The sequence below is a fragment of the Odocoileus virginianus genome, chromosome 17 (genome assembly GCF_023699985.2).
Source record: "Odocoileus virginianus isolate 20LAN1187 ecotype Illinois chromosome 17, Ovbor_1.2, whole genome shotgun sequence".
NCBI lineage: Eukaryota > Metazoa > Chordata > Mammalia > Artiodactyla > Cervidae > Odocoileus > Odocoileus virginianus.
Window position 1 is genome coordinate 26,152,059 of NC_069690.1, and position 23,752 is coordinate 26,175,810.

The 23,752-nt window shown below is 61.3% G+C and overlaps 2 protein-coding genes across 12 annotated transcripts; both read left to right on the top strand.

Moving 5' to 3' along the window:
- Nucleotides 1-238: 238 nt before the first annotated feature.
- On the top strand, nt 239-21,904 carry KDM6B (lysine demethylase 6B). Of its 11 annotated transcripts, none has more exons than XM_070479017.1 (24): nt 239-364; nt 7,094-7,210; nt 12,068-12,191; nt 12,443-12,585; nt 12,676-12,817; nt 13,051-13,149; nt 13,242-13,461; nt 13,568-13,660; nt 13,744-13,905; nt 13,988-14,179; nt 14,273-14,614; nt 14,696-16,881; nt 16,995-17,121; nt 17,249-17,354; nt 18,192-18,397; nt 18,522-18,586; nt 18,668-18,739; nt 18,836-18,984; nt 19,109-19,223; nt 19,315-19,502; nt 19,660-19,801; nt 20,066-20,192; nt 20,279-20,449; nt 20,561-21,904. In XM_070479017.1, the coding sequence occupies exons 5-24, from the start codon at nt 12,681-12,683 to the stop codon at nt 20,582-20,584; spliced, it is 4,923 nt and encodes a 1,640-aa protein (XP_070335118.1). In that variant the 5' UTR covers nt 239-364; nt 7,094-7,210; nt 12,068-12,191; nt 12,443-12,585; nt 12,676-12,680; the 3' UTR covers nt 20,585-21,904. The 11 variants fall into 11 exon arrangements, with proteins under 11 accessions (XP_070335118.1, XP_070335123.1, XP_070335121.1 ...); XM_070479022.1 differs by having other exon boundaries at nt 12,072-12,191; XM_070479020.1 differs by lacking the exon at nt 239-364 and adding an exon at nt 444-531.
- A 235-nt stretch (nt 21,905-22,139) lies between these two features.
- On the top strand, nt 22,140-23,036 carry TMEM88 (transmembrane protein 88). Its single transcript, XM_020869101.2, has 2 exons — nt 22,140-22,398; nt 22,509-23,036. Exons 1-2 carry the CDS (start codon nt 22,189-22,191, stop codon nt 22,776-22,778), a joined length of 480 nt encoding a protein of 159 aa, XP_020724760.1. The 5' UTR covers nt 22,140-22,188; the 3' UTR covers nt 22,779-23,036.
- Nucleotides 23,037-23,752: the final 716 nt, after the last annotated feature.

A 23,752-nucleotide genomic window follows, 5' to 3' on the forward strand; every position in this document is an offset into this window, starting at 1 on the left:
AGGGCGCGTGATCCAAATGGAATAGGGGTTTGTCAGTCAGGGATCCGTGCTGGACCCCGTACCTTGCACCTTGAACCCTGCACCCCGCATTCGGCATCCCGTTCGGCACCTGTGCAGAGGCGAGCGGGGCCGGCAGAAAGCGGGGCGGAGCCCGGGAAAGGGACTCCGGGGCGAGAAGGGGCGGGACCATGAGAAGGGGGCGGGGCTGGGGCGCGGGGGGTGGGGGGGCGGTGTTTGTGTTGGAAAATCCAACTGCGCCACGGGGCGGAGCGGCCCCCCCAGCCCCGGCCTGGGAGAAGGGGGGGCCGCTCGACCCCCTGGGCGACCTTGGGGAACCTGAACACCTGGGACACCCCAGAGCCAGGTAACGGGGAGCCGCAAGGGCGTCTGGAAAGAGAGAAACAGTCTCGGCGCAGGGTGGGCGGGACGCCTGAGGCGCAGGAGGGGTAGAGATGAGGATGGACGTTCGGGTCTCTGGAGAGGCCCTGGGAAGATGACTGGGTGCAGGACTTCTGGATCCTCTAGAAAAGGGTAGGGCGGCGTGAGGGAAGAACTGGGCGGCAGATGTCTTGGGTTCCGGATGTTGAGGGGGGCCTAAAAGGACTCCCTGTCCCTCTTGGGCTGGGATTCCCCTTCCCGACACTAGGGCGGGGGCGCGGCGCTGCGGTCCCTCTTTGAAGGGCAGGACTAAAGGTCAGGGTTTGCAGTTGGACTCTTTTTGAGGGCGGGTGTGGTCAGAAAGGGATGTGTCTCAGGTCCCGGGGCCGCGTTAAGCCTCCCTTTGGTTCTTCCCACGGATGAGGTGTGTAGCCTCAGCTGTGACTCTCACACCGGCATCCCCGACGGCCTCCCAGCGGTAGCCTTCGCCCCATCCCTTCCGTGGCACCTCACCCCGCTGCACTCGGCCTCACCGCGCTAGTCTCCCCATCCCCGGTCCTGCCCCCGCTCTGCCACCTCCGGTTCCGAGCTCGGGTCCTTCTCCACTGAACCTTCTCTACGTAGCCGCGAGATGGCGAGAGCGAGACGCGTACAGCACGACTCAGGGTTCTGGGGTGGGGGATGTGGCCTTGAAAACAGCCGAAGCCCCCTGCCCGGGCCAAAGGGAAAGGTGGGCTGAGGTGCATGTTTGACTTCCTGTCATCTCAGCCCCCTCACAGGAAACTGTGGGCGGGAGGGCGAAGGGCAGGGGGGGGAGAGGGGCTCGGGGCTCAATCTCCGCCTCCCCGATCTGGGGTAAATAGTGGGGAGGGGGCACGCGGGCAGGTTACTAAGCAACGGAAATTCGCTTCCTGTCGGCTGCGGCTTGTGGCTGACTTAGGATGGGAGTTGGCAGGGTGGGGGGCTGGGAGACCGCGGCGAAGGTCGAGGGCAGGTCGCCAGGTTCTCGAGACAGAGAGCCCTAGAAGGAAGCCGGGGAGCCGCGAGCTGCGCTGCCACAGAAACGGACTCGGCGTGAGTCCGGAGGGAGGCGGGACCCAGGAGCGGCGACGGGCTCCGCTCCCTATCCCTCTTGGGGGTTGCTTGCCCTGTTGCCAGAGTAACTGGAGAGCTAGACTCAGGGGCCGGATTCCCGAACTCGCGCGTCCGCCCAATCCGCTCCAGCGGCTGCCCCTGACATCAGGGCCTTGGCAGCCAATGTGGAGGAGGCATCGTAGAGCGAAAGGAAGAGGGAGAGGGGAGGTGAGGGGTGGAGGCGGGGAGCGGGGAGCTGCCCGGGACCCGCACGTGCACTCCCACACGCTCGCGCCCACCCCCCTCCCTCCGCCGCACGCGCCCGAGTACCCCACCCTGCGCTTGCGCGGCGAGTCGCCGCGCGCCCCCCTTTCTCCTTTCTAGAGACTCGGTTAGCAAACGAGTACCGGGCTGCGCTTCTCAGCCTCTGGGGACCCAGACGTCTGGGTCCGCTAGCCTTCTTCCTAGGGGTCTCAAGCAGTTAATGCCCAGCCTGGCGTGGGAGGAGCCAGCTACCTGTTCCCCACCCCAGCTGGCGCCCCACTCTCCCAGGTGGGCTGGGCGGAGCTGTGGTTTCCGGCCCCATATGCTCCGCCGCTGCCGTCCCGGGCTCTGACTAAAGTTGTCTCCCCAAGAAGAACCGAACGAGTATCAGCTCCCCTTCCCGAGGCTTCACGCGCTCGGGCCCGGCTGCTGTTGGCAGCAGGGAAGGGCACTGCGGGGAAGCCCCGGACGTCCCAGGTGACTCTTCCCGGACCGTCACAACCCGTCTTCGCGTGAATTCCTCCCCTTCGATGTGCACCGAAATCTTTTCCCATCCCTAACGTTTCTTCCCCACGCGCCCTGGTGCTCTTTGCACCCCCCTCGGCTCCTTTCAGGCTGTCTCTCCCGGTCCTCACTCATCCTTCTCGGCTTCTCCCAGTTATATAACTCTTCCTCTCGCCGTGTCCTGATTTCAACTCCACAGACTCCGCCCTGGAACAGCGCGGGGAGGGGCAGGAGAGTTGGGACCCAGACAGATTCCGGCTGGCGGCCGGCTGGGCACAGGGGATCCCGCTGATGGGAGACGGAGCCCCGCGGGACCTGATGCCCCCGCCCCCCACTTCCCGCCCCCCCACGCGAGATCTCCCCCAGGAGAGAGAAGGCACAGTATCTCAGAGGCGTGTCGGGACTCCGTCAGAAATGTGGGTTGGGAGGTCAGGGCTGGAGGCGGAGAGGAGGAGCCGAGAGGCCCGAGTCCCTGGGATTGGAGCCGCGTTGGGGGCAAAAGATAAGGGCGGGACGCCTGGGTTCCTTCCTTCCTCTCCTTTTTGGGTTCCCAGAATTCCTGAGGCTATTTCCCAGGAAGCTTAGCCCGCGGCTCCTCTCCGCCCCTCGAGGTCAAAGGTCTGTGTTAAAGGTGGCCTGGGATGATGTCACCCGTGCACGTGCCCTGGGATAGTTGCCAGGCGATGAGGCCTCCACCCCTTTCCATTCCAGCCCCCTCCCCCCACCACAACCTCCGCCCCCAGTCCAGCTGCAGCCCCGTGCCATCTTTCTCCCTCCTCCCTTCCTTTGGCCTTAGCGTCCTGCAGGTGGGAAACCCTGGCCTGGAGTTTTTGAGGGGGAGGGGCACGGGTGTGGTGTGGTGGACTTTGCCCGTTTGCTGGGCTAAGCGAACCTTGGGTTACTTTTCCCTAGATTGGCACAGAAGAGCTTTCCCTCCAAGCCCCCTGTACCCCCTGGAAAGAGCCTCCCAGCAGTCTTTTTCCTTTCCCACCTGCTGCATTGCCAAGAGGCTCATGGTCCCCACCCCTGTATTGAGTTGAAGTGGGAGTGGTTGCCAGTCCCCTGGAGAAGAGCTGTGGGTATACATCTGGACGCCAGCTCAACCCTGACCTTAATCAGTGGCACCCCACCCCCACCAGTGAGGAAACGGGTCAAGAAACTATATGAGACTGAAAAGTCAGGGTCTTTATTCTGTGTAGGTGTGTGGATCTCTCTCTTGAAGGAAGGGGACTCAATTGATAGCTACGGCAGTCCTTCTCTATGGAGTTAAGTCCTGGGGTTGCTTATGGTATTGGAAAAAATTGGTTTCTCTTTTCATGTACCTTTAGGGCTTGGGTTGTCAGATCAGACCTGGATTCCATTCTCAGCTCTGCCACTTAGTGGCTACAGGAAATTGGAAAGGTCACAACCTCTCTGAGCCTCCTGTTCTTAGTCTGGAAAATTTAAATATCAATACTTACCTTCTAGGCAGTTGATAGGGAAAAAAATGAGATAATTTATGCAAAGCACTTAGCACAGTGCCTGGCACAGAATGTACACTGAATGCTTGTCATGAAATGCTTATTATTTTTAAATGCTGTCAGTTATTTTTATTATTCTGGATGGTAGGCCTGCTTCAAACTGGCCAAGACCTTAGGAGTGGGTCAGGGAGGAGTGGAGTGTGTGCTAATGTGGTCGGTGGGGGGGAAGGGGGCTGGGGATTAGCTTCCCCTGCATTGTGCACTTTATTTGATGAGGGCTTTCCTCAGATTTGTATTGCTTTCTTTGGGATTATTTTTTTTCCCCCTTCTTGGAGAAGAAACAGCTAAGACTATTCCTCTGGCTGTGAAAATAAAATAATTGTATTGTGGTTCTTGATTTTTGAGCAAGACCCCAGTCCCCTCCCATGTTCTCTGGAGCCTTTCAATTTTGCCAAGGGACTGACTCTACAGTTTCCTTTGCGGGGACAGGGCTGGCTGAGGGGTGTGTAAAAGGTTCGGGTGGGTGGGCAGAGAGACTAGTGCAGGGGGCTGGGGGGGCGAGTAGTTAAAGGAAGAGACCGGAAGGGAGGAGGAGGGAGCCTGCTGGTGGGGAGGGAGGGAGGGGAGGAGGAGGTGGAGGAGGAGGAGGAGGAGGAGGAGGAGGGAGGGGGTTGGGGAGAGCCTGCTACAGTTCTTTGTTTGACTCCGGGACTCAGGGACGGGGAGGAGGAGGGAGGGAGGCCGAGGCTGCAAGCGCCGGGGCAGGCCCAGGAGGCAGAGGAGGGACCGTCTCCCCCGCCCCCCCAGCCCCCACTCCCCCCCCTGCTGCTCCCCCCCTCCCTACCCGGACTCCGGGGGCACCGCCGGGGGACAGACACCCAGCAGGTAACCCCGGCCTGGCTCGCCCTCCCCTCGGGTTTTCCTCCACACCCTCCCTGTGACCCCTTTCCCCGGTTCCGTCTCCCCGTTTCCCCCGGGCTTGCCTCTTTCCCCGTGGCCCTCGGTGTTCCATCTCCCCACTTGGGGTAGTCGCCCACTGGCCGCGCCGCTGTCTCGTGCAGCCTGACTCCCTTCCCCTCGGCCGACAGCTTGTGCACCCCAGGTCTGCCCGCGGCACCTTTCGGGGCTCTGTCTGGCCGCTTCTCTAGGCTTTGCTTTTCTTCCGACCTATCTATCCCCTGGGGCTCTGAGGAAGGAGGGAGTCCCTGTCCTTTTCTCGCTCCCCTAGTTCCCCGCCCCCCAACTCTGGCCCCCTTTCTCCTTCTAGCAGTCTCTAGGGGGTGGGAGAGAACCGGAATTTGGGGGGCCCTCTGGAGGGGCAAGGGGCTGTTTGTCTGCGGGCGAAAGGGGCTGTGACTGTGTTGGGGTGGGGGCGGGGGCGGTTAGAGACCCGGCTGCCTGTCTGTTGTCCCTTTAAATGGCCCTCACATTTCTGGGGACTTGTAGGGGGGAGGTGGCCAGCCGCCTGCCTGGGGGGCAGGGCCCTCTGTTCGTCCACACAATCAGGGGTGGTAATGATTTAAAGGGACAGCCTTGGTGTGGCCGCTGCCACCCTTGGCCAGCTGGAGAGGGAGCCGGCAGGCCTTGTCTGGGGAGGCTTGGCTGGCGAGTAGGGCATTTGAGGCAGAATCTGTCTCAGGGCCTGCCAGGTCTGGGACAGTGCTTCGGCTGGGACCTGCACGGAGGGTGACAGCTTGCCTGGAGGGCACTCAGCCTGGGCCTTCTCCAGGGCCCCACCTTTGGGCTCAGGGACTCCTTGGCCAGAATCCTGGAGTCTAAACTACCGAGTCCGTCAGCCACCAGGTGGGGGCCACTGGCAGGTCTGCAGGTGAGCAGCCGGCCAGGCACACTGGAGCTGGCCCTTCAGCTCCCCCTTTTGTTGTTTGGCTCTGTGCACAAGAAAGCCCCAGCCCCTCCCCCAGCTCCCCCTTCCCGTCCACATGCCCCCGCCCCCCCACTACACACACACCCACCCCAGCTGTTGGACAGATGAATTACAGCCTCCGGCTTGGGGCCAGGACTGGTGAGGGATTAAAGCTCTGGGGCTGGCCCTTTAAATGGCTGTTGGCCCCTCCCCCACTCTGGTGTCCAAGACACCCCATACACACCCTGCTGACCCCCTTGGACGCCCCTCATTTCTCCTCTTGGTCTGTCCTAAGCCCTGCCGCTCCCCATTTTCTAGGCTGGACTCTCCCCAGCATTCCCTTCTCCCACAACATAACCATATATACAAATGCTACAGACTGCACACACACACATACACACACTTACTCTCTGGTCTCACATTCTGGGAGTCCTTGTCCTGGAGGGTTCCAGCCTCAAGCTCCCTTCCCCAGCAGAAGGACCTTGCCTGCCTGGCCTCCCTAGCCTGCAGCTGACCACTACCCTGGCCAGGTGAGGGGCCTTGCATGGGTCAGAAATAGCACTCCCTGGGGGCAGTGTCATCAGCAGCTGAAGCAGCTTGCAGCACATTGCATCATGGAGGCTGGGGGCTGGGGGCTGGTGGCCTGAGTCTCTGGGGCAGGGGGAAGGATGGGGGCTGGAAAGCCATAGAGTGGAGAGGCTAAATGCTGAGCCCAAGTGTCTGGGTCCTTAAGGGCAGAGAACTGTGGCTAAGAGGGCAGAAAACAGGTCCCTGAGGAGTGAGTTTGAGGTGAGGGCAGACAGGTGTGACCCCTGGAGGGATACCTGATTCTTGGCCCTGGACCTAGACACCTACCTTCTTGTCTCTGAGAGTTAGGAGGGGAGGGAGTGGGCCCCTATCGCCTTCTTGGGCCACAGCGAGGAAGGACGTGATGGGGAAACAGGATATGGTCTTGATGGGTGGATGGAAGGGAGGGTTGCAGCAGAGGCCACTTCCAGACCCAGGCCTAGAGTCCCAGTCCTTGATGAGGAGGAAGGCTTCTCCCTGCTGGGCCCGTTCATCTAGTCTGGCCACCTGTACTGCTCAACGCGACCTGCCTGCACCTGCCTGGGGGAAGGCAAGGGGGCAGAGTCCAGAGGGTGGGGTTGACTGGTGTCTTGATAAGGTTAGGGAGGAGGCAGCGCTGAAGGAAGAGTATTTGCAAGCCTGAGGCCAGGACTGAAGCTGACTTGGGTGAGATGTCAGAGGTGGTTGGGACTACTTTGGGGCCAGGAACTCTCAGCAGGAAGGTCCAGTCAGAAGAGGGATCATGGGCTGGGTGTCCACTGTGAACTTAACACCAATGCTGGAGCATGTGCCCTCACTCCCTGGTCCAGGCTGTTTCCTAAAGGGGAAGGCTCTTGGATTGGCTTTTTCTGGTTGCCATGGAAACAGATTCTCTCATCCCATCTGACCACCAGAGCCAGGTTTCTCCTCAATAAGGGGATGGGGGCACAGGAAAATTCTCCAGCCTGGGAGGTCCCACCTCTAACTGACTTCTTTCTTTTAGGTTCCCCCAGGCACCATGCCAGCCCCGTAGTACCACCCACCTCACCCACTGTGGTCTGCTGCACCCTACTGCTGGGACACTGGTTCCAATGAGACAGGGCACACCAAACTCCACCTGGTAAGTCCTGCCCTGAGCAATGCAGTACCTCCCCTCAACAGTCCCAACTCTGCACCCCATGCAAGAAAGATTGGTATGATCTAGATTATGCCCACTCCTCAGAATGGTCCAGTCCAACTCTGAGCATCCCCCCACCATGTGGTGATTGAGTGGTTCAGTCTTCCTCATTTATGGTGCTCCCCTCTGTTGCCTGTGAATGGTTCATCCCTGTACTTCACCAGCCTCTTAACTACCACCAAAAAATCTACCCCCTCCCCAAGTGCCTCAACTCGGTTACTTATTGAATTAACCTGGGGTTTGCAGGCCAGAAAGTAGAGATAAGATAGCTGGAGGGATTTTTTTTTTTTTTTTTCTTCTCTTTGGAATGAGGAGGGCTTTGCCCGGGTAAGAGTTGTTGAACATCTTGGCTTCTGGAGGGTGATTGGAAACTGAATTAGATACTGGAGGCCATTGTCACAAAAACCTGTCTCTTCTGCTTACCTGTCTCCTCCTGCCAGTTCTCTGCCCAAGGCCCTGCTCCGCCCCCTCCCCCACTCTGCAGAAGAAATTATACCTAAGCTCGAGACTTCAGTTCTCTTAAGTGCGTGTTGTTCATCTCCACTACTCTGCAATACTGTTTTGAATGGGACTTAAGAGAGTTTCCTTCTGTGTATCTCTCATTGTTTGGCAAGATGGTTGGCACATTGGGGTGCCTTAGAGGAATTGCGTTGAATGGGTTAACTGAGTGAGCTTCATGGCCAAGAAACTGACGGCTTCTGAGAAATGCTGCACAGCCTCCTACCTACATCTTCTCTAGAGGACATGAGACATTTGGGATGGTAACACCGGGGAAAGCTGAGGGACAGGCGACCCCGGAAACGTCCTGTGAGGATAAAACCAACAGGGAATAGTACAGGGGCATTATAGAACAGTAAGAAGGCGGCTCTGGAAAGAAGCCTAGCTCTTACTAAAGGACTTGACCAAGTTATATAACCTCGCTGAGCCTGTTTCCTCATCTGTAAAATGGGGTAGTACGACGTCAGATTCTAGAGAGGAGTTTTTAAAAATGTCTATAAGGTGCTTAACACTGTATCTGGTATGTACTAAGTATTCACTAAATGCTAGCAATTAACCATCACAATGGGAGCCACAGGAAGCTGGGAGGATAAGCACAGTTGTTGAAGAATAGGACGTAACTTAAATGAGGGCAGTGCCTGTGCCCGCAGTCGTGTCTGACTCTTTGCAACCCCATGGACTGTAGCCTATGGAGTGGGTTGCCATCCTCCAAGGGGTCTTCCCCACCCAGGGATCGAACCCACATCTCCTGCACTGGCGGGCGGATTCTTTACCACTGAACCACCTAGGAAGCTCCACAAATGAAGGCAGGCAAACCTCTAAATACTTGACTCAAAACAGAAGGCTCACTGATCCAGCAAGACGTCACGATGCGGGGGAGTGGGGCGAGGAGTCAGCAGGGTCAGCCTGCTCCAGTGTCTCCCTGACTCTGTTCAGGAACATGAAGGCAAACACAGAAGGGCATGTGCAGAGAGACACACGTGATCACGCAAGTGATGCAGAGGCAGTCCCAGACAAAAGACCGAGACAGGAGCCAGGCAGACACACAGACCATGTAGACAGGCGTAATGACAGGAACGCGTCAGACAAGGACTGAAGGAGACAAGATGAGCAGATATGCAGGTGCGCACGAAGACAGACACCGGGGCCCACACACTGCCGACCTTGTCAGACAGACTGGTGAACACAGCGGTCCAGTCAGAGGCAGACACAAGGCTCGCAGTGACACACAGCGGGCCGGGGCCGGCACTGTCACTTCTCGGTGAGGGGCGGGGAGGGGCCAGCAGCGGGGGAAGGCTGGGGAAGGGAATCCCGAGCGGGCGGCCTGCCCGGGGTGGCTGAGTCACAGCGGAGCCCCAGCCGGCGGCCCTCCCCTCGCCTCCCCCTCCCCCAGGTAAGAAGCGAGCTGTAACCCCTCGCTGCCGCCAGGCAGAACGGGGCCTGACAGCGAGCGGGACGCGGCAGGGTTCCCGAGCCGGCTCCACCTCCTCGCGCGTGCCGCGTGCCTGCTGACGGCCTGCTCGGTAATACCCTATCTGCGGGGTCTTGTCTTTGGCCGGCACGTGAATCTGCGTGCTCACGGCTGGCCCCTCATCCCGCACGGCTGGAGCGGTGTGCGGCTCCTCCAGCCTCGCGCCCAGAGAGTTAAGTGGGTGTGATTGATAGAGTGGTCTCTCTCAGGGCTCTAGGGGGAGGGGGGGGCCGGTTAAAGTCCCCGAGTCCAGAGCCCGGATGGAGGGGGCGGGGCTGGGCTTAGCCGGGAGTGCCCGGATGGAGAGGGCGTGGCCTCGGCAGGAGAAGAGTTAACCCTTTCGGAGCGGCTGACTCCCAGGACTGTGGGTCCGACGGGAGAGGCTGGAATGCCTGCCCAGAAGTGTACCGTCCTTCCAGCCTGGCTTTGGCCGCGTGCGTCTGCCGCTCATCTGTGTTTGAAGAGCCTGTGGGTGTCTGTGCCTGCTAGTGATTGTCCCGTCCCCTGGGTTAGTACGGACAGCGGGCGCCGGGGCGGGCTATTCCTACCCCAAAGCGAGAGTGGAGGTGAGAGTGGACCGCGGGCCGGCTGCCGGCCGCTGGGGAACAGGTGTGAGCGCGGCGCCGGGGCTGCCCGGCGCGGGGAGGGGCCGTCGTGAGGGAAGACGAGAGGGGAAATTCCGCGGGACCGGTGGGGAGCGGTGTGTGGGCTGAGTTGTGTCTGCCTCTGACTGTGTGTGTGTCTGTGTGTGTTCAGGGAGGCGGGGGCTGAGTCAGTGGGAATAAGGGGAAGGTTTTCTGGGTGACTCACGCTCCCCCACACCAAGCCTGAATCAGACCGCGAGGGAGGGCTTTGTATTGGAGGCGGGTGGGAAGTCAGGCGCCTGGGTCCCGGGTGGGGACAAGGACCCGAGGTGGTCGGCGAGAGTGAGTGAGTGTTTAGTGTACAGGAAGTTTTTGTTCTCGAGAGAGGGCTGTTGTATTCCGAGTACCGGCGTAGGGGTTTGTGGACAGAGGTGGAAAGGAGCTGGAGGACGGCACTGGCTGTTTTAGGGAAAGCTGAGTCAGTTCCCCGTGGGAAAGGGGAAGTGGTAGAGGGGAAGTGTCATCATCGCAGAAGGGGAAGTTGCATTTCCTGGTAACTGGCAGCGCCCTCGGCACCACTTCCCAGTCGGGGGTCTGTTCCTCCGATGTCCGGACCCTCGGTTCCCCGTTTTCCCTTGTCTGGTCCATGAGTCCCAGGACTTGGGTCAGGGCAACTGGCCAGGGCTATGCTTGACCGCAGTTAACCGCTGTATTTGATCCGGGGCTTGGTAACTGACATACAGGCTGTTTGGTGAGAAGAGAGTTCTGACCGAAACTCCGCGTAAATCGCTGAAAGGGTCCGCAGAACCCAGCGCCTGCCAGGACTCGCCGGGGACCTGTGGGGTCCAAGCGCTTGCGTGCAAATAGATGACCTTGCCCTGCGGAGGGTGGACTGTTTTCACCAGAAACCTGCCTGCCCTTGTGGGCTGGCTGGAAATTTCCCCACAGGGCAGACTTCTCTCGGCGAAGGCGAACTTTCCAGCCGCCCCCAGCCCCTAGTCGCGCGTTCTCCCCCGGCTTCCTGCCCGGCGCTAGCTCCAGCTGGAGCGCTGGCCCCGCCCCCGCCGCTTTGTACTCTACACTCGCCTCTCGCAGCTCTTTGTACTCTAGACTCTCAATGGACCGATCCTGGAGCGGAGCCGGCTTCCTACCTGCCGGGACGCCGGGTAGGCGAGGAGGAGGCGAGGGAACCGTGATCCTGGGCTCGGAGAGGCGAGAAGGAAGAACTGGGGCTAAAGGGAAGGTGCCCAGGAATGGGAGCGCTGCTCCCTTCGTGGGTCTAGCCAACACCGACGGGAAAGGGTTGGGGGGCGGGGTGAAGGAGGAAGTGAAACGGGTTCTGGGTTCTTTAAGGGAGTGGGCGGTGAGAGTGGGACAAGGGTGATGTCACCGCCTGGCGGGCCCCGCCCTCCTCCCTCCCGAAGGACACCCCCCCGTACTCTTACACACGCCGCTTCCGCTGCGCAAGTAGCCACGTCACGGGCAACCCCCGAAATCCCCCCTCCCTTGGGGGGCGGGGGCCACGTGGGCCGTGGGGAACCGCGTGGCCCTGGCGGGTAAGGGCATAGAGGATACGGGAGCCACGCGAGAGGGGCCACTCGGGACCGCAGTGCGCGACTTCTCAGAAGTTGGGGGATTAGAGGGGGGTTTTGGTTTTGGGGGTCGGTTGGTATTGAAGACCTACAGAGCCGGGGGAAGTGGAGCTGGAGGAACTGGGTATGAAGCTGGGGACTTGACCATGTTTTGGGATGGGGGTCAGGGGTGGGGGGTGGAGCGCGCAGATCGCGGCGCGGGCGGGTTTGTGTGCCATAGAAGTTGCCCTGAGTGGCCAGCCCTAAGCAGTTCCTAGAGGGTGGGGAGGTCAGAGGCTGGGCGAGATGAAGTGAGGAGGGGGAGTGACGCCTATGTCGGCCTTGTGCATCCGTGTGCCAGCTTTTCGTCTTAGGCGGCGGGGCAGGGGGCGTTTCGGGCGGTCCAGCGCGGACTACTGGCGACTCTGTCGGCGCGTGGGACTTGCGGGTAGCTCCATGCTCCAGGCTGGCCCGAGTGTGTGACCCGCCGCCTTCACCCGCATGGGTCGCAGACTCCGCCTGCCTTGCCCGGTCGAGTGTCAGCTTGGAGATGGAGACCCTAGGTGGGAGCCGCGGGGTCACGTCGGGGTCACCCCGGGCAGAGCCCGTCTGACCGGCTCCGCCGCCCCTCCTCCCCCGGCAGCGGCGGGGCTAACCTTGCTCCTATTGGTCCCAGCCAGGCTGTTACTGAGGCGGAGACACGGGTGATGATTGGCTTTCTGGGGAGAGAGGAAATCCTGTGATTGGTCAGGTCTCCGGAGCTCGCCGACGCCGGGAGAGGACGCTCCCACGGAGGCCGGGTAAGCGGCCGCTGCGCTGCAGCTCGGCCCCCGGGGCTCCCGCCTGGAAACCTGGCTGCGCAGCCACCCCTTCACCCCGGCTTGCCCTCCCGTGTGCTCCACTCTTCTGGGCCTCCGAGGGTTCCATAGGCCAGGTGGACCGCTCCTTGGGGATAATCATCTCTGCGGAGATCAGAGACCTATAAGGGCCACAGCCGGCGGCCCCGACTGTGTGCTGGCCAGCTCACCTCCTTTTCCTCTCCTCTCCATAGAATTGGCTGTGAAAAGCCCTGGGCGACTCTCTGGGAGCAGTGGGCACTCCTGTCAGAGCGGCTGGAGCGGGACCATCGCCCCAGGGAGCTGGGGCAGGGGGCCGTGCCCTATCTCCAGGGCTCCTGGGGCCACTGCTGACCTGGTAAGGGAAGACTGGGCCCGAGTCGGCTGTGTGTACCGACTACTCAGTCTTTGTCCCCCGTAGGATCATCATTTCTTCTCCTTGATTTAGGCTGGATGCATCGGGCAGTGGACCCTCCAGGGGCCCGCACTGCACGGGAAGCCTTTGCCCTTGGGGGCTTGAGCTGTGCTGGGGCCTGGAGCTCCTGCCCGCCCCATCCCCCTCCTCGGAGCGCATGGCTGCCTGGAGGCAGGTGAGAACTTGTTTAGTCTCTGCCTCCAGGCGCTCCTTTTCTTTTCCCATCTCTGCTCCTCAGCCTCTGTCATCCATCTGGTGCCATCCCTCTTTTCTGCTGTCCGTCTGGTGGGCCTCAGTGTGGCCCTCAGCTGCTTTCTCTTTTTTTCTCACAGTTTTCCTCTTCCCTCGGTAGACAGAGACAGGATTGTTCCACCTTGCTGTAGATTAACAGAGCTCTTCTCTCTCCAGGTGCTCTGCCAGCCTCGGGCAGCCTCCACTGTCTGCTCCCCTACCCCCTTCACACGGCAGTAGCTCTGGGCACCCGAACAAACCGTATTATGCTCCAGGGTGGGTGAGGATTGCAAGGTGCTGGGGGTGGGAGGTAAGGCTGGGCCTTGTTCCTCAAGCCTCACCACCTCCCCTCCCCTTCTGCTCTGTAGGACACCCGCCCCAAGACCCCTCCATGGGAAGCTGGAGTCCCTGCACGGCTGTGTGCAGGCATTGCTCCGGGAGCCAGCCCAGCCAGGGCTGTGGGAGCAGCTTGGGCAGCTGTACGAGTCCGAGCACGACAGTGAGGAGGCTCTCCGCTGCTACCACAGCGCCCTTCGATACGGAGGAAGCTTGGCTGAGCTGGGCCCCCGGGTCGGCCGACTCCAGCAGGTGGGATGAGGCGGGACACGGAGCTGGGGTTGTGAGTTCTGACTCAGGGCCCTCATTTTACATCTGCTTCTGCCCTGTCTTCTGCACTCTCCCCCCACCTTCTCAGGCCCAGCTCTGGAACTTTCACGCTGGGTCCTGCCAGCACCGACCCAAGGTCCTGCCCCCACTGGAGCAAGTGTGGAACTTGCTGCACCTTGAGGTGAGGCTGGGGCTGGGTGTGCTAGGGACGAGGGCCAGCCTGGTCTGCGCCTGTGCCATTCTTTCTCTCATTTTTGTCCTTAGCACAAACGGAACTACGGGGCCAAGCGGGGGGGTCCCCCAGTGAAACGAGCCGCTGAACCCCCAGTGGTGCAGCCTGTGCCTCCCGCAGCACTCTCAGGCCCCTCGGGGGAGGAGGGGCTCAGCCCTGGCGGCAAGCGCAGGAGAGGCTGCAGCTCTGAGCAGGTACGCTGGCACCTGGGTGGTCAGCAGTGGGCGGGCAGGGCTGGGGTGAGGAGTGGGCCTCTCACATTCTCTTTTCTTCCAGACGGGCCTTCCCCCAGGGCTGCCGCTGCCTCCACCACCGTTGCCACCACCCCCACCCCCTCCCCCTCCCCCACCTCTGCCTGGCCTAGCCACCAGCCCTCCATTTCAGCTGACCAAGCCAGGGCTGTGGAGTACCCTTCATGGAGACGCCTGGGGCCCCGAGCGCAAGGGTTTAGCACCCCCAGAGCGCCAGGTGAGCTCCCCTCTGTGGCCACTTGCCTCTCAGCTACAGGTTGGTCCCCGTGTTCTCCATTTCTCATGCGGCATCCTCATTTCTCACTGACAGGAGCAGCGGCACTCGCTGCCTCACCCATATCCATACCCGGCTCCGGCTTACCCTGCTCATCCCCCTGGCCACCGGCTGGTCCCGGCTGCTCCCCCAGGCCCAGGCCCCCGCCCCCCAGGAGCAGAGAGCCATGGCTGCCCGCCTGCCACCCGTCCCCCCGGAAGTGACCTTAGAGAGAGCAGAGTTCAGAGGTCGCGGATGGACTCCAGCGTTTCACCAGCAGCAACCACCGCCTGCGTGCCTTACGCCCCTTCCCGGCCCCCTGGCCTCCCCGGCACCACCAGCAGCAGCAGCAGCAGCAACAACACTGGTCCCCGTGGCGTGGAGCCGAGCCCAGGCATTGTGAGTGACAGCCACAGGTGGCGGGGGGTGGGGTGTTGTGCCTGGAGCAGCCCTCTGACCTCGGCCCTGCTCCTCTTGCAGCCCGGCGCTGACCATTACCAAACGCCCGCGCTGGAGGTCTCCTCTCACCAAGGCCGCCTGGGGCCCTCGGCACACAGTAGTCGGAAACCCTTCCTGGCGGCTCCTGCTGCCACTCCCCACCTGTCCCTGCCACCTGGCCCCGCCTCGCCTCCTCCACCCTCTTGTCCCCGCCTCTTACGCCCCCCACCCCCCCCTGCCTGGCTGAAGGGCCCAGCCTGCCGGGCAGCTCGTGAAGATGGAGAGATCTTAGAGGAGCTCTTCTTTGGGGCTGAGGGACGCCCCCGCCCTCCCCCTCCCCCACTTCCCCACCGCGAGGGCTTCTTGGGGCATCCGGCCCCCCGCTTTTCTGTGGGCACTCAGGATTCGCACACCCCTCCCACTCCCCCAACCACCAGCAGCAGCAGCAGCAACAATGGCAGCCACAGCAGCAGCCCTACTGGGCCTGTGTCCTTCCCCCCACCTCCTTATCTGGCCAGAAGTATGGACCCCCTTCCCCGGCCCCCCAGCCCCACGCTGAGCCCCCAGGACCCACCCCTTGCACCCATGACTCTTGCCCTGCCTTCAGCCCCTCCCTCCTCTTGCCACCAAAATACCTCAGGAAGCTTCAGGCGCCCGGAGAGCCCTCGGCCCAGGGTCTCCTTCCCAAAGACCCCCGAGGTGGGGCCGGGGCCATCCCCAGGCCCCCTGAATAAAACCCCCCAGCCTGTGCCGCCCAGGGTGGGGGAGCTGCCTGCCCGAGGCCCTCGACTTTTTGATTTCCCCCCTACCCCTCTGGAGGACCAGTTTGAGGAGCCAGCTGAATTCAAGATCCTACCTGATGGGCTGGCTAATATCATGAAGATGCTGGATGAATCTATTCGCAAGGAGGAGGAGCAGCAACAACAGGAGGCAGGCGCAGTCCCTGTCCCCCCGCCTCCTCTGAAGGAGCCCTTTGCATCTCTGCAGCCTCCGTTCCCCACCGACACAGCCCCAGCCACCACTGCTGCCACCGCCGCTGCCACCACCACCACCACCACCACGGCCACCCAGGAAGAGGAGAAGAAGCCACCAGCCCTGCCACCACCGCCGCCTCTAGCCAAGTTCCCCCCACCACCCCAGCCACAGCCGCCGCCACCCCCGCTTCCCCCACCAGCCAGCCCGGCCAGCCTGCTCAAGTCCTTGGCCTCCGTGCTGGAGGGACAAAAGTACTGTTACCGAGGGACTGGAGCTGCTGTTCCCACCCGGCCTGGGCCCTTGCCCGCCACTCAGTATTCCCCTGGTCCCTCATCAGGTGCTACCGCCCCGCCGCCCACCTCAGCGGCCCCGAGCGCCCAGGGCTCCCCGCAGCCCCCCGCTTCCTCGTCATCTCAGTTCTCTACCTCAGGCGGGCCGTGGACCCGGGAGCGCAGGGCCAGCGAAGAGCCAGCCCCAGGCCCCATGGCCCCTGCCCCGCCGCCCCCACCCCTGCCTCTGCCCCCTGCTCGCTCTGAGTCTGAGGTGCTAGAAGAGATCAGTCGGGCTTGTGAGACCCTTGTGGAGCGGGTAGGCCGGAGCGCCACAGACCCAGCAGACCTGGTGGACACAGCAGACGCAGTGGACAGTGGAGCTGAGCGATTGCTGCCTCCACCTCCGGCCAAGGAGGAGAGTGTTGGGGTGGCAGCCGCTGCAGGACCTGGGAGCAGCAAGCGGCGGCAGAAGGAACACCAGAAAGAGCACCGGCGGCATAGGCGGGCCTGCAAGGACAGTGTGGGGCGGCGGCCCCGTGAGGGCAGGGCCAAGGCCAAGGCCAAGGCCCCCAAAGAAAAGAGCCGCAGGGTGCTGGGGAACCTGGATCTGCAGAGCGAAGAGATCCAGGGTCGGGAGAAAGCCCGGCCGGATCTTGGTGGGGCCTCCAAGGCCAAACCACCCACAGCTCCGGGCCCTCCACCGGCCCCTGCCCCTTCTGCCCAGCCCACACCCCCAGCAGCCCCTGCCCCTGGGAAGAAGGCTCGAGAGGAAGCTCCAGGGCCACCAGGGGTCAGCCGGGCTGACATGCTGAAGCTGCGCTCGCTCAGTGAAGGGCCCCCCAAGGAGCTGAAGATCCGGCTTATCAAGGTAGAGAGCGGTGACAAGGAGACCTTCATCGCCTCCGAGGTGGAAGAGCGGAGGCTGCGGATGGCAGACCTCACCATCAGCCACTGCGCTGCTGACGTTGTGCGTGCCAGCAAGTGAGTTGGGGGCTGTCACCTAGGAGGGTGTTGGCCTGGCCTGGCCCGGCAGGAGGGCCCCTTACCCAGCCTGCTAATATTTGTGTTTTAATAATTTCGCTGTCCTTCCACAGGAACGCCAAGGTGAAAGGGAAGTTTCGAGAGTCCTACCTGTCCCCTGCCCAGTCTGTGAAACCGAAGATCAACACTGAGGAAAAGCTGCCCCGGGAAAAACTCAACCCACCCACACCTAGCATCTATGTACGTGTGCCCTGTATGCTCAAAACCGCCCCTGCCTGTGAATTTTAGGACAGGGTTGGGCTGTTGGGGTGCCCTGAGCCTAGGACAGGGCTCTGACCCCAGCCCTGTCTCCTTGGTTGTCCCTTAGCTGGAAAGCAAACGGGATGCCTTCTCGCCGGTGCTGTTGCAGTTCTGTACAGACCCTCGAAATCCCATCACCGTGATCCGGGGCCTGGCAGGCTCCCTGCGGCTCAGTGAGTGTGTGGGTAGAAAGGTGTGGGGAGGGCTGCAAGGATCTGGGACTTCAGGGACCTCTGAGGGTCCCTCCTCTGGAAGACCGGACCACAGCTATAGTGAGCTCTCCTCAGTCACATGTAAGCCGTATTTGACGAGTGCTCTGAGTGAGGGGTCAGCTGACTTCAGGCTTCCCTTCCATCTGTTTGAACCCAGCGGTAGGCAAGTGGAAAGGGGGAGGGATCTCAGGATCTGGTTAAGAGTCATTTCTGGTTTTCTTGGTGATGAAGGATCTGAAGAATACAGATTGTGCAAAACCTGAGAAGCCTCGTGGTTTAGGGCTTTCGTCTTTTTCAACTTTTTATAGTGCACAATTTCAAACAGATACAAAAGTAAAGGGAAACCATACAGAATTGTAAAATCAGTCTTGTTTTTTCTATACTTGTAGCTCTCCATTACCCACATATCCTCCCCTTCCTTCACTTTTACTTGAAGCAAATTCTAAGCTTTCACTTGACAGAAAACTTTCATTGGATCCTGTGATAATGTAAAGAAATTGTTCTTCATTGAGCATATACTGTGTCAAGTGTTCTGCGTGTGTGGCCTCATGCATACATGAGGACTCTGGGGGAGGGGCTGGGACCGAGCAGCAGGGGGAGAAAGGGGGTTGGCTCTGATCCAGGTAAAGGCCAGGTCAGGGAGGGCCAACCCTCCCAGCTTCATGAGCGGCTAGGGTTCTCATCTGTGCTTTCTGGATCGAGCTCTGAGAAGCCTGTGTCCACCCTGTCAGAGGTGTGAGGAGCAAGAAGGGACAGGGTGAGTTGGGGCCTCACTCCCTGCTCCGCCCTCCCTTGCAGACTTGGGCCTCTTTTCCACCAAGACACTGGTGGAGGCAAGTGGGGAGCACACGGTGGAGGTGCGCACCCAGGTGCAGCAGCCCTCGGATGAGAACTGGGACCTGACGGGTACACGACAGATCTGGCCCTGTGAGAGCTCCCGTTCCCACACCACCATCGCCAAGTACGCGCAGTATCAGGCTTCATCCTTCCAGGAATCCCTGCAGGTGAGAGCTGCCCATGCAGGCAGAGGCAGGGGGTGTGGGATCAGGGGACTTGGAGCCCTGGTTGTGGTGGGCAGACTCCAGGAAGGTGGCTGACCCAGGCCTGCCTACCCCTGTGGCCGAGCAGGAGGAGAAGGAGAGTGAGGACGAGGAGTCAGAGGAGCCGGACAGCACCACAGGAACCCCTCCTAGGTAGGATGCTTTGCCCCTGCCGTTCATGACTCCTTCCCTTCCCTGCACTTCCCCACCAACCTGTGCACTTCACTCCTGCAGCAACACACCAGACCCGAAGAACCATCACATCATCAAGTTTGGCACCAACATCGACCTGTCCGATGCTAAGCGGTCAGTGGGGCTGAGGCGAGCCAGCTGGGGCGGGAATGCCAACCGGTCGGCAAAGTCCAGGTAGTCGCTCACCTGGCTGCCCCCTCGCCCCCGCAGGTGGAAGCCCCAGCTGCAGGAGCTGCTGAAGCTGCCCGCCTTCATGCGGGTCACTTCCACGGGCAACATGCTGAGCCACGTGGGCCACACCATCCTGGGCATGAACACGGTGCAGCTGTACATGAAGGTGCCCGGCAGCCGAACGCCAGGTGCGCTCCTAGCAGTGCTGCCGCTGGCGCTCCTCTCTAAACCAATGAGCGCCCAAGGGCGGGCTCATCGCGCTACGCAGGCTCAGCTCCCACTGACCGTGCAGTTCTCTATCGCCCCCTGCAGGCCATCAAGAGAACAACAACTTCTGCTCGGTCAACATCAACATTGGCCCAGGTGACTGCGAGTGGTTCGCGGTGCACGAGCACTACTGGGAGACTATCAGCGCCTTCTGCGACCGGTGCGCGCCACCTTCCTCCCCAACTAGATAAGCCCCCACGTCCTGTCCTTGGATCCCCAGATTTCCATCTGACTCTGTGGTTCTCCTCCAGGCACGGCGTGGACTACCTGACGGGTTCCTGGTGGCCAATCCTGGATGATCTCTATGCTTCCAACATCCCTGTGTACCGCTTCGTGCAGCGCCCCGGAGACCTGGTGTGGATTAACGCGGGCACCGTGCACTGGGTGCAGGCCACTGGCTGGTGCAACAACATCGCCTGGAACGTGGGGCCCCTCACCGGTGAGAGAGTGGTGCCAGGTGGTGGGGTGAGCCACTCAGCGGTGAGGGGCTGGGTCCCTGGGGAGTGAGCCCTGTAGAGGGGTCGCTTGGAGGGCGCCAGGGCTGCGGCCCAAGTGGCTGGAGCTGTTGGTCACTTGTGATCCTCTCTGGCCTGCAGCCTATCAGTACCAGCTGGCCCTGGAACGATATGAGTGGAATGAGGTGAAGAATGTCAAATCCATTGTGCCCATGATTCACGTGTCCTGGAACGTGGCTCGCACGGTCAAAATCAGCGACCCCGACTTGTTCAAGATGATCAAGTGAGGGAGGGCCCTGTTTGGGAGGGAGCCCATCCCCATCCGACCTGGCCCGCAGAACAATTCCTGGTTCCACCCCTTCCTCCAGCCACCTCTCCGCCGGGTCAGTCCTGCGGGGCTGCTGTGCTGGGTCGTCTGACAAGGCCCCCTGCCCTGGAAGCTTTGTTCTCTCGGAGTCTGAGTACATGAAATTTCTCCTGTGACGCATGTGTCGGGAGGTGACCGGGAGGCCCGGCCCGCCCCATCATCCCCTCGCCCTGCCCGCAGGTTCTGCCTCCTGCAGTCCATGAAGCACTGCCAGGTGCAGCGGGAGAGCCTGGTGCGGGCCGGGAAGAAAATTGCCTACCAGGGCCGGGTCAAGGACGAGCCCGCCTACTACTGCAACGAGTGCGACGTGAGTGCCCCCGTCCCCGCTTCCCTGGGGGCCGGCACTGTCCTTGGGCTTCCCTCTCTGTGACCGCCGCCCCCTCCCCGCCGCAGGTGGAGGTGTTCAACATCCTGTTCGTGACGAGCGAGAACGGCAGCCGCAACACGTACCTGGTGCACTGCGAGGCATGCGCGCGGCGCCGCAGCGCGGGCCTGCAGGGCGTAGTGGTGCTGGAGCAGTACCGCACCGAAGAGCTGGCGCAGGCCTATGACGCCTTCACGCTGGTGAGGGCCCCACGCGGCGGGCGGACGGGCAGGCGGGGACAGACGGGGGCGCCGGGGCGTGCCCGGGGGTGGGCGACCGCGCCCCTGAGCCCCGCCCGCTCTCTCCCGCAGGCCCCCGCCAGCACGTCGCGATGAGGCCGGACGCCCCGCCCGCCCGCCCGCCCTGCGGGCGCCGCGGGGCCACCAGCACACGCCTGGGCTGGACCTAGGTCCCGCCTCTGGCCGGGAAGGGGGTCGGGCCCAGCCCTTCCACCCCATTGGCAGCTCCCCTCACTTAATTTATTAAGAAAAAATAATTTTTTTTAAACAAATATGAGGAAAAAAAGGAAAAAAAAATGGGAGACGGGGGAGGGGGCTGGCAGCCCCTCGCCCACCAGCGCCTCCCCTCACCGACTTTGGCCTTTCTAGCAACAGACACAAGGACCAGGCTCCGGCGGCGGCGGGGGTCACATACGGGTTCCCTCACGCCTGCCAGCCGCCCGCCCGCCCGCCCGGCGCAGACGCACGCGGCTCGCGTATGTACATAGACGTTACGGCAGCCGAGGTTTTTAATGAGATTCTTTCTATGGGCTTTACCCCTCCCCCGAACCTTTTTTACTTCCAGTGCTAGCTGTGACCCCTGTACATGTCTCTTGTTTATTCACTTGGTTATGATTTGTATTTTCTGGGTTTTTTTTTTTTGTTTTGTTTTTTTTGGTTTTTAATTTATAACAGTCCCACTCACCTCTATTTATTCATTTTTGGGAAAACCCGACCTCCCGCACCCCAAGCCATCCCGCCCGCCCCTCCAGGGACCGCCCGCTGCCGGGCTTTCCTTGCGCCCTAGTGTGTGTCCGGGCCCGGCCCGACCGTCTCCGCCCGTCCACCCGCCCGCCCGCGGCTCCAGCCGGGTTCTCATGGTGCTCAAACCCGCTCCCCTCCCCCTACGTCCTGCACTTTCTCGGACCAGTCCCCCACTCCCGACCCGACCCCAACCACGCCTGAGGGTGAGCGACTCCTGTACTGTAGGGGAAGAAGTGGGAACTGAAATGGTATTTTGTAAAAAAAAAGAAAAAGAAAAAAAATGAAAAAATTTTAAAGTTTTAAAGAGAACTATGAGGAAAAGGAACCCCGTCCTTCCCAGCCCCGGCCAATTTTAAAATCACGGACCTTCCCCTCATCACCCCACTCTCCCCTTTTTTCTTTTTAAGCGTGAAACAGCCCAGGCCAGGGCCTCACTGGGGCAGGGACACCCCGGGATGAGTTTCTGGGGCTCTATTTTCGTTTTGTCGGTTTTTTGTTTTTTTTTCTCCTCCACGCTGGGGCTGCGGAGGGGTGGGGGATTTACAGTCCCGCCCCCTCGCACTGCACTGTCTTTCTGCCCCAGGGGCAGAGGGGTCTTCCCAACCCTACCCTTATTTTCGGTGATTTTTGTGTGAGAATATTAATATTAAAAATAAAATCAGAAAAAAAAAATCCTGTTTCGGTAACGTGCTAGTGGTAGCAGGGAGAACCCTGGGAGGAGGGCAGACCGTGATTGATGGGGAAGGACTGCGCAGACCCCAGCTAGGGGAGCCCCTCCCCGGAGGCGCCTGTGGAATGTCCAGAGCTCCGGTCTCTCCTTGGTATGGGGGGGTGCCTAATCCTGGAGTCGCATTCCAGGATAAGGGGGGGGGGGGTGGGGAGAGGCTGGGCCGGGGGAGGGGCAGGAAAGAGGACTATAAGGGCCACGGCCCAGGCGGGAGGGAGCCAGGCGGGCCATGGCGGATGTCCCCGGGGCGCAGCGACCGGTTCCCGGCGGTGGCCCAGAGCCCCGGGACCCCCTGGATTGCTGGGCCTGCGCTGTGCTGGTCACGGCCCAGAATCTCCTGGTGGCCGCCTTCAACCTTCTCCTGCTGGCGCTGGTGTTGGGGACCATCCTGCTGCCCGCTGTCACCATGCTAGGCTTTGGCTTCCTATGCCACTCCCAGGTGAGCATGCGCCCGCGTTGTCGGGGAAGGGTGGCGGCGGGGTCTGTGGGCCACAGCCTCGCCGGGCCGGGCTGTTTGGCTTGGGCCTCACGCCGCTTCTCCTCCCACAGTTCCTTCGCTCTCAGGCACCCCCTTGCACCGCGCACCTGCGGGACCCGGGCTTCACAGCCCTGCTGGTCACTGGATTCCTGCTCCTCGTGCCGCTGCTCGTGCTTGCCCTGGCCAGCTACCGCCGCCTCTGCCTGCGCCTCCGCCTGGCCGATTGCCTCGTGCCTTACAGCCGAGCCCTCTACCGGCGCCGGCGCAACCCGCAGCCGCGGCCAGCCCGGTCCTCGCCAGGGCCCCAGGTTGCTCCAACCTCAGGAAAGGTCTGGGTCTGAGGACCCTCGAGTCAAGAACTACCCTGATGACTGCCCTCCCTCCCGGTCGGCCCAAGGACTTGAAGCCCTCACTCGTGCCTAAACCCGGTCCAGCATCCCCTTAGGGAACTGAACATCTGTTGGCCCAATTCTGGTGAAAATTTGCCACACCCTGAAATCCCACTTTCGTCTCACTACCCATATCTGAATCCTGAACATTTGGGCCGGACCCTTTATCCCCCCAGCCCCCTGTGAATAGACCTCACTGGTGCTCTCCTTTTTCGGTGCTGCTCCTAGTATTTACGGACTGGGGGGGGGGGGGGGGGGGGCGGTGGCGAGGTTGGAGGGGAAGGAGTCATCACACATCAATAAAGAATTAATGAACTGAACGCAGTCCTGGGATCCTGTGAACAGAGGGACGGCACAAACACTATCATTCCTGAGACGGCCCAGGAGCAGGAAACAGCTAAGGGGTGGGGGGTGGGGGTAGCGCTAGTTCGTAGGCCTGGAGCATCCTTAAGTCTCCTGGCCTTTCCTTATCGCATTAGCCCGCTCTTCCTGGCCAGACCCCAGAGCTCTGTCCCTGACCCCAAAGGCACCTTCTCACCAATAGAGTGAAGGGGGCCCGGCCTCTGTCGCCTGCCCTGCTCCCCTTGGGGACCCAAGTCTGTTCTCTGACCCCAGCTTAAGAGGAACTCGGTGTTGCCAGGCCGGAGAGGGAAACAATGGGCCTTCCGGAGCAGGATGACACCCCCCTCCTGCCACAATTCTGGAGCAGCTGCGTGGGAGGGAAGACGGAGGGGCCCATCCTAGGGCCTGTGGATCTGAGGTTCAGCCTGTCCCCCATCCTGACCTCGAATGTGAGAGAACCTTTTGCAGTCCTGGAGATCCAGGTTGCGGAAGGAGGGCTGAGTGCTCCCGACCTCAGATAAGCTTGCTCTAGGGATGAGATGTGCAATCCCTGCCCCAGCATCCCAGCTACACACAGACACAGG